Raw genomic sequence first — 9,562 nt, forward strand, 5'->3', positions numbered from 1 at the left:
TTTTGTTTTCTATAATTAATTTGTAATGGTTAGGGATGGCACCCGCGCGGGGATAGCCTTCCCACTCCTCGTCCCCACATCTCTTTTTTGTCCCCACCCCCATCCTCATTCCCTGCAGTGGGGGGATTTTCACCCCGTTCCCGTTCCCCATCTCCCCACGGGTCCCCACGCATCTCCACAGGGATCCCTGGACTGGGCGAGACCACAGAGGCCCTCGCCCAGTGATGCTCACCCAAAGGCGATGCATAAGCCAAAGGTATGGGCCTCCTCCGAGAGGCCCAACCGGCCCACTAAGGACAATTAGATACACCAGGCCCAACCCCTCGCCTATAAATAGGGGGCCGTTACCAATTGTAAGGGACTCTTTGCTCATTTCATGAATAACAAACTTGAGATTCAGTTACACTCTCTCTCTAAGCGGTTATACGCTCTCTCTCTCTCTAGACTCTCTCATTGGAATCCTCTCACTCAAGGTACTATACCTTCTTTCTATGTTCTTGGCTGGAACATTTGGCGCCGTCTGTGGGGATCGGTAGATTTGGATTCCTAGACTACGTGGATTGCTGTTTTGGTTGAGAGAAGTTCGGAATTTTGTGCAATTTCCTCTGATTTTCGTGTTTTTGGTTGAATTTCTGGGTCACGGTTGAAATTCGATGGAGACTCGTCGTCGACGACGCAGCGAGCCGTTGGAGTAGAGGCGTGGTTCACCATTGCGTCGTGTGAGGGGAAGGCCTCGTCGTGAGGAGGTTCATCGCGAGCAACCTGAGCAACCAACTCCACCTCCGCCTCCACCGCCTCATCCTCCTCCTTCTCCGACGCCTCCATTGCCTACTCCACCGTGCTCACCTTCGCAGCAAGGATCTCCAGCACGCTCGCCGGAAGCTTCAGGAGGCGGATCGCCATTACCTCAAGCTCCGATCACTCACAAATATTGGAGACGTTTGGTCCACAACGTTGACAACATACGGCAGAGGAATGATTACTTGCAATAGCAGTATGACTATTATCGCCTTGAGCAACAAGACAAGGGAGAACGAGAGACGGAGGCTGTAGCGGAGTTTGAGCCTCTCTCGGCGACGGTAAGGGAGGTAGAAATTCCTGATAAATGAAAAATCTCATTCTGGAGACATACATCGAAAGGACGGATCCGAAGGATCATCTGCTCTACTTCAACACGAAGATGGTGATAAGTGCAGCTTCTGATGCGGTGAAGTACAGAATCTTCGTGTCAACTTTCAAAGGCACGACGATGGCTTGGTTCACGACTTTGCCTCGCGGATCTATCACGAACTTCCGCGATTTCTCTTCGAAGTTCCTTGTTCAATTCTCCGCAAGCAACATCAAGCAGGTCACGATTGATGATCTGTATAACGTTCGCCAGTTGGAGCAAGAAACTTTCAAGCAGTATGTGAAACGGTACAGTGCAGCATCTGTCAAGATCGAGGAGTCGGAGTCGCAAGTCTGTGCGCGCGCCTTTAAGAATGGACTGCTGTCGGGGAGGCTGAACAGTAAGCTAAGTCTGAAGCCTGCTCGTTCGATGGCGGAAGTCCATGCTCGGGCGAACACTTACATCCTGGATGAGGAAGACGACACGTTCAAAAGGTGGCGTGCCAAGACGGAAAAAGATGGCGGTCAGAGGGACGTTTCGCCAGCAAGCAGGCGAGGTCGGGAGAAGGGAGAAAGTAGCAAGCAAAGGGATAAGAAAATCAAACCATCAGAGAAGCTAGCGAAGGAACAACTCTATCCGAAGACGGAAAACTTTGAGCGACGGCGCCCGTGGCAAACTGATTCTCGCCAGCGCGAGGGGTCAGGCAAAAACCTGAACGCACATTTGACAGAACTACTTCGGGAGGTCAAGACAACGCATGCAGTTGATGAGGGCGAGAAGGATGTTAACCCGCCGCGGGTGGCAGTGGAAAAAACCAAGTGGTGCGAGTATCATCGCTCGACGGGCCACGACACCGGTGATTGCTTCACTTTGAAAAGTGAGATTGAGAGGTTGGTCAGGGCAGGACGCTCACAAATGAATGATCGCGGTGATCGCTGGCAGGGCGAGCGCCAACTGGGGAATCGCTACAAGGGAAACCGCCAGCAGGATGACCGCAGGCGGGATGACCGCCGTCGGACACCAACAGCGGATAAGAAAGAGACATTGGCGACAAGGAAGAAAAGAGCCGAAGAAACCTTCAACAAGGATCTCGAACCGCCGGTTGGGACAATCAATACAATTGCAGGGGGCTTCGGCGGGGGCGGCGACACCTAAGCGGCGAGACGAAGGCATGTTAGGGCGGTAAGTTCAGTACAAACGTTTTCATTTCCATTTGGTTTTCAGCACCCGGACATAGTGATATCGTCAGCAGACTTTGAAGGAATTAAGACACATAAGGACGATCCCGTGGTGGTAATGGTGAGGATCAACAATTACAATGTGCGGAGAGTGCTTCTAGATCAGGGTAGTTCTGCGAATATCATCTATGGCGACGCATTGGATCAATTGGTGTTAACAGATCAAGACCTGATGCCATATTCTGGGACTTTGGTAGGTTTTTCGGGGGAACAAGTTTGGGAACGCGACTACTTGGATTTGAACACAATTTTTGGCGTTGATGAGAACGCGAAGCTCTTGCGAGTAAGGTATTTGGTTTTGCAGGTAGTCGCGTCGTATAATGTCATCATTGGTCGAAACACGCTGAACCGCCTCTGTGCGGTAATATCGACAGCCCACCTGGCGGTGAAATACCCGCTGACCTGCGGGAAGGTAGGAAAGATCGCGGTAGACCATCGTCGGGCGAGGGAATGCTATAAAAACTGCTTGAGCTTGTATGGTAAGAAGGGAGCTGGCGCCGGGCATAGATGTCACAAGATTGAGATTTTGGAAGGCGATCAGGATCAGCGAAGTGTCTAAGGCCGAGATCAGAACGGCGCGAGAAGACAGGGATGGTGGATCAGTGAAAGGTACAGAGGACCAAGAAGGAACCGAAATCAGGAAAGGCCAGACGGCAGGACAGGGAAAGATGGACAATTTACCGATGCTCATGTTGAGGAGCGCTGGGCAAACGTGATCGGGGACCTGTTAATGTATAAATTCAGTAGGGGAGTATTGGCGATTCAGTCCAGGCTCACAACTGATCAAGAAAGACGCTTGGAGAAGTTGGTAGAAGACAATTTTGACCTCTTCAATTGGAGTCAGAACGAGGCAACATTCTGGGGGCTGCCTAGGTTAAAAAAGCCAACCCTTTTGGGCATGTGTCAAGAAGAAAGTGGTGAGAAGGGGGCAGTGCTACATGGTGCGGTCCAGTTGAAGCTAGAACAAATCCTCGACGAGCAAAGCAAATGGGGAAAGGTTGACCAGTCACGGGGTGAGCCGAAGGCCGAGGAGGAACGGTGCCAAGCGCGTCGTCGCAGGAACAAAGGGAAAAGGAAGGTGGAGTGTGAGAAACCAGTGGGGGCCGCGAATTTGAGACCTACAAAGGAGGCCTGGTACGTCAAGCAAGGGAACAAGCTAGGCAAGAGACCATTCCACCGCAGGGTGGCCGAGTGGGGAGACAGACCTCACAGGTGTGAGAAATGGGTGGCGAGCACGTCGGGGATGAAAGATGAGGTGCTGGGCGTGATACTCTAATTAGAGGGGACGACTACTGGGAGGGCAGGAACAATGGTATGGCAGGAAGGAACAAAAATTAGGACAAAAAATAAAGATGTACTCTTTTTCTCCATCGCGAGAGTTTTTTAATGAGGCGTCCCTCAATAAATTTAAAAACCTCTTTTTACAATCAAATACAAAAGGATATTCTCAGCAATACTCCTAACTCAAAACTGAATTGTAACGGTTGCTCGGTGGGAAAAATTCCCTGAAGGTGGCGATCCCAACACAACCTTGATGTCTGGGGATCGCTCCGGAAAGTCCGGCGCAAACGTTGCTACCCGTTGGCGACGTGTGCTGATAAGCTTCTTATCCCAAAAGCCTCCCCGAAATATGGGCGAGCAAAAGACTCCCCGAAATATGGGCGAGCATTTCTATCTAGGCTAAGCCTTGGCAACCCACATGGCCATTGTGACCCAAGCCACCATAAGCCCTCGCCAAGCAAAACTGGCGAGGCCACACCTGATCTTACGGAAAAAGTGTGTGAACAAAGCCTCAGTTTAAAACTGAGCAAAAGTCCTAGTTAAACCCGGCACACCCTCCAAGTCGTTAAACGTAATTCAGACTTAAATCGAAAACAAATGCAAAATTGAACATGGCGATACGAAAAGCAAAATAAGACAAAAATAGTCAAACTTTCATTAGCAGCCAGCCTCGCCGGGCGGTCATAATTACAATAAGCGGTAAGGAAAATAAATACAAATACTCAAACTGAATTGCTATCTTCTTTTTCCCTTTCATTTTCAGCAGTCAGGAAGTACTCCACGTTAAAACCTGGGGGGTCGTTTGGGCCAACCAAACCCTCGGGAGTGACTCTCTTGAAGGCCCCCATCTCGCTAAGATCCAACTATTTGTAGAGGTGCAAGACTTGGGCCTTCGCAAGGAAGAAGCCACGACCACGCTCTTCCACGACTTCAGCAGCAGCTTCAATCTTCAGCCTCGTCTCAAAGACCTTGACATCGGAGGATGCGCGGGTCTCCGCCTCCGCGATAGCTTTGTCTTTAGCCTCTATTGGATTTTGGCCGTGGCAAGGGCCTCGCTTGTCGATTATAGTTCGTCGCGCAGGAACGCAAGCTCTTTATCCTTGGCGACGCAGGTTTCCCTACCCGCAGCGATCGCCTGGGCCTGAGCGTCCAATTCCTTCTGCTTGTCGACAAGCTCATCTTCCAATTCTTCAATTCTAGCCTCGCAGTCGGACAAGTCCGACTCGCGTCCACACATTTCGATGCCCAAATTTTTCAGCCTGGTCACCTTGTCCGCCACCCTGGCCACTAGCCTATCACGCTCGCCATACGCTTCAAGCGGGGCGGTGCGGTACCCCTCCGCCTTCTGGCAATGCTCTTCAACCTCAAGCGTGGCGGTGGTCGAATCTTTGGAGAACTTAGCAAACAGGCAGCCAGCGCGGAGAAGGCTCAAGACGACTTCTTGAGCCACGCCATCAAGATCAGGATCTTCTACCTTCTTCAAATTCCCAAAGAAGGGATCGGTCAACATAAAGTCGACAGGGATAAGTTGGCGGTCCACCGTGGGACCTTCTTTTTCCTCGGCGTCCAAGTGTTCGGGGGCGGGGAAAGAGTGACAAGGCGAGGGAGGCGACGACGACAGAATGACAAGAACCTGATCCTAATCATTGCAACCCATTGAACGAGCGGGGGAGGCCCGATGTGAGCTCACCTCAACTTGTTGAGTTGAATGATCAGATACATGGACTGGTTGAGGGGTGATGGTAGTGGTGCCCTCGGGCGCAGGTTGGCTGGCGATGGTCTCCTCAGGGGCGGACGGTGCATTCGCTCCGCCTTCTGGATTTGATTCGCCCCCTGCAACTGGATCTTGGCGGGAAACGATGGTCTCGCCAACTTTAGGTTTTTTGGATTTTTTGTGTTTCTTTTTCATCAAGGGGGCGACAGTTTTATCTTTTCCATCTATTGATGGTTCGCCAGATTCAACTTTGGATTTTCGGTGTTTTTTCTTCAGTGGAGGGAGAGCAGTCTCACCAACAGTCTCGCCGGCGGCGCTCGGAGTTGGCTCGCCGCATTCGAGAGGGACTGTAAGACCCAAATTTCAGACTTGGATTTAAATAATTATTTTTAATTATTTTTCCAACCCAAGAGTAGAACCGGTTTAACCGCAAAATGACCTTGTAAAGGATAATGCTGTTTTGGACGAGATGAAGAATAACGTTCAGGAAATTGCTTGAGGATAGTACTGTGTTCAGTATAAGAGTTAGCACGAGCCATTTCCACACCCGACTAAGGTCGAGAATGTCCTAAAAAGGCTATTTCCGCTCTTAAAGCAATGTTTAATCGAAATTCAAAATCCTTGGAAAAATAAGAAGTTCTCTTTATTTTTCCCTCGACCAGCGTTTCATTTCAGAACTCTGGACTGTACGCACGATAGGTTTCACTTCTCGGAAGTCCAACGACGCTAAATTCTATTCGGAGCTTCTAACGAAGTTTCCATCCGCGTGGCCAGATTTCTTTCGACGTTTCCACCCTTTCTTCAGAAGGAAGTTTTGTCATCCGACTTTCACAGTAAAAAGTAGTTTTTTGGAGTATTTTAACTCACACCGCTTTTGGATCGTTTTCTTCAAATTCAAGAGACTTGTTTTGAGTTATGGAATTCTGTCGCCAGAATCTCGCTTAGAATTCACAGATGAACGTACTGCAAAAATCAGAATCGCGAAATATTCATTTTCCCGCGATTTCTCTCTCCTATAAATAGAAAAAAAACAAAAAAACTTGTCATTTCCCATGTGTGTGGCCCGCGCAAGGAGGAAGAGAGGGAAAGGGAGAACTTCGCCGTTTCTTGACGGATCTTCGAGCTGTTTTTCTCTACTTCACGACACAGAGGTATTCTACTCACTTCTTACCTCTAATCATTCTTTTTATCGCGTTTCTTTATCTTTTTCTGAGCTCCTAGTTTTGAGCTTTTTGTAAAATTAACCGATTTTCCCGATTTTTCTTTTGAACTACCTTCTATGACTACCCAACAAGCTAAATCTCTTGCCGATGCGCGCCGATTTCGATCGAGTCGCCGTAGATCTGAAATGGTATAAAAACCCATTTACTCACATATTGAAACTTTTTGATTAAAAAGCCACTATCCGACTTTGTGCCCTTAGGATTAGTTGCTATAAATGTCGTTGTGAACGACCCCATCAATTTTTTTTTTCAAAGTTTTAACTTTGAGTTTTTGAGCTTTAATTTTGGACCAAAGTGCCCCTAACTAGTCGTATATCGACCCGCTCGTTCTAAAATTTTTCCGACAGTTTCCTTGCCCTAGTTTTACCCTAAAACTACCTAAGGATTAAACTAGATCAAAGAAAAAGCGCCGAAACACTAAATTGGAGAGTGGCCGAGACCTATTTGTGTTAGGACAGCGGGGAAACTCAAATCTGGGCAAGGTTGGCCTTATGCTTACTGTAGCCCTTTGAGTCGCCGAAATTTTGGCTTTGGTTTCATGTCATTCCGAGTTCTATAGCTCGAGTTATGCGCATTTTAGTGAGCAAAGGTAAATATTAGAATTTCTGTTTGGTTTCACAAGTCAAAACTCACCCATTCGGGGAAACTCTTCCATTCGCGTTAGAATGTTGTACACAGAAGCTTCTTGAGCTTTGTCGAACGTTAGTTTGTATTGTTTCGATGGTATCGACTTGTTTTGATTGGTTATTACTTTGTTTGTTCCAAGGTTTGGTTGTGGAAACTTTGGGTTTGACTAAGCAAGCTTGTGAGCGAGACCTGCACTGCGAGACTAGAACAACTCGAGGTTAGGGCAACTTACTTACTAGCTATTGATTTATAGGCGTCGATAAATTCGACTTGAATATTGCTTGATATTGAATATTGCTTGGGAAATGTTTTCTGGAGGCTTCGGCCGAGTGAACTTATATGAGACGTGTGTCTCCGTTTTCTGAGAGGCTTCGGTCGTTTACTGGTTTCTGTCTTATGACTTCCGCACAGAATTATTGTCGTATTGCTTCTTATAGCTTGAGATATTGATATTGTTGTCGAATCGTGCGCTTTGACGCAATTGCGGAGTGTAGGACATTTGAATTGATTCTCTTTGATCATTCGGGTTGAAAGAATAACCCTAGGCAGGTCCTGACCTGAGGTCTGAGGTCTAGCCCTCTTCGAACACTTAGACTTTTCCCGGGGATTATATTTGGGGGATTTGGGAAACTTTGAATAGTTAGAATTTGGAACTCAGGAACTTATGGAACTTGGATTTCGATAATAAACCTCATACCTTGATTAACTCATCTTGAAATGCTTTGATTAATTAACGAGACCTTTAGGGAAACTTAAGAGTTGGAAATGGTTGTGAAAAGCGGGAAATAGTCGAAAAGCTTTGAACCTGAGATGATTTGATGGTCGCCACGGGGGCGAACCATAGTGACCAGGGAAATGTCACAGAGTGCTTTATGTAGTCCGGCTTTTCACAGCCTAGTCACAAGACGACTTTGACCTTCGGGTACTTTTGAATCGAAATTGTAGTTAAACACGTACGTGCGAGGACGATTCGATGTTTGGCTAACCATATTGCATCATGCATACGTTCGGGGTTTGGGACGATCGAAAGATCGAGCCTCGGTGAAGTTGGGACGGCTTCGGTCGGCTTCACGAAGGTTGGGACGGTCGAAAGACTGGGCCTTCACGAAGAACACCAAGAGTGTATCTTCGGCATAGCGGGCGCGAATCTGTGTGTTCAAACCGACGGGTTGGACCGATTCGGCAATAGTTGTTTGAAACGCGCGAGTTTGTAAATTCAATCCGATGGATTGGATCGATTCGGCGGTAGTCACTCAGGCACGCGTGAGTCCGTACATTCAATTCAATAGATTGGATCGATTCAGCGATCGCCATTTAAGCGTGAATCCGTATGTTCAATCCGATGGATTGGATCGATTCAGCGATAACCTTTCGAAATGCGCGGATCCGTATGTTCAATCGAATGTATTGGATCGATTCATCCATAGTCACTGGACGCGCGCAACGTCCGTATGTTCGACTCTATTGAGTGAACCGACTTGGCGTTGTCATTTGTTGCGTGTGCGAGTCCGTATGTTCAACCCAATGGGTTGGATCGACTTGACATGCCTATTTATTGAGATCATCTTTTGAATTGATATTGCATGCATACATGCACCCTAACTTGAATTGTTGAGATATTGCTTATTGAATTGTTGAGCCATTGTTTATTTAACTGTCGAGATAGCTTATATTGAATTGTTGATTTGAGCCTTCATAACATGCTAAGTATATACCTTAGGATAGGCAACTGAGAACCTATATAAGTATATACCCCTTTATCGCATGTTGGTTGTATATCTACTGTATTCTGTAAGTTGACCCTAGCGCCTTGGCTTTGTTTGTATGTCTGTGTTTGGGCGGTCGGCCTGCTGCCAGACGTTCGAAAGCTGGTTCGTGATGATTTGTCACTCGGGGAGGACTAGGAGCGTAATGACCATTACTGAAGTTTCGACGAGGACCCGGACTGAATGCATGACCAGATGAGGGTCGAGGATGGAAGTATTGGATATGGGTGTTTAGAGCCTACTAAGGTTGGGTGTTAGTGTCATAGCTCTGATTGTAATTTCTCTTTTTGGGGCAGGGTAGGTCCTCGACTATTAGCTTTTTGTGTGGTTCTCTTCCATGAGGATCACAAGAAGTTTGTCGGACGTAAGAGGTCTTTTGGAAGCCGTCCTGGGCTAACTTACTTTCTTGGAGGACTGTATTTATAAAACTTATGACTCTGGCTATGGGTCGCACTTGTTTTCCTGCGGGCACTACTTTCAGTTACTTGACGTTACTTTCTGTCACTTGAGGACACTCGTGACGATGATTTTGGCTGCAGCGAGGGCTGTGCTTTTATTGTATATTAGTCGTTGTTAATCGCGAATGGGTTGAGTCTTGATTTCGA

At 47.6% G+C, this 9,562-nt stretch overlaps 2 protein-coding genes across 2 annotated transcripts; both read left to right on the forward strand.

Moving 5' to 3' along the window:
- Positions 1-1,180: 1,180 nt before the first annotated feature.
- Positions 1,181-2,263, forward strand: LOC130744094 (uncharacterized). The gene has a single exon (XM_057596288.1). The coding sequence runs from the start codon at positions 1,181-1,183 to the stop codon at positions 2,261-2,263; it is 1,083 nt and encodes a 360-aa protein (XP_057452271.1).
- A 141-nt stretch (positions 2,264-2,404) lies between these two features.
- LOC130744095 (uncharacterized) lies at positions 2,405-2,905 on the forward strand. Its single transcript, XM_057596289.1, has one exon. It carries the CDS (start codon positions 2,405-2,407, stop codon positions 2,903-2,905), a length of 501 nt encoding a protein of 166 aa, XP_057452272.1.
- Positions 2,906-9,562: the final 6,657 nt, after the last annotated feature.

Source organism: Lotus japonicus, chromosome 3 (assembly GCF_012489685.1).
Source record: "Lotus japonicus ecotype B-129 chromosome 3, LjGifu_v1.2".
Classification (NCBI taxonomy): domain Eukaryota; kingdom Viridiplantae; phylum Streptophyta; class Magnoliopsida; order Fabales; family Fabaceae; genus Lotus; species Lotus japonicus.

Bases quoted from the DNA above. Each gene is read 5' to 3' on its own strand.
- LOC130744094 (XM_057596288.1), top strand. From the start codon at position 1,181: ATGGTGATAAGTGCAGCTTCTGATGCGGTGAAGTACAGAATCTTCGTG.
- LOC130744095 (XM_057596289.1), top strand. From the start codon at position 2,405: ATGGTGAGGATCAACAATTACAATGTGCGGAGAGTGCTTCTAGATCAG.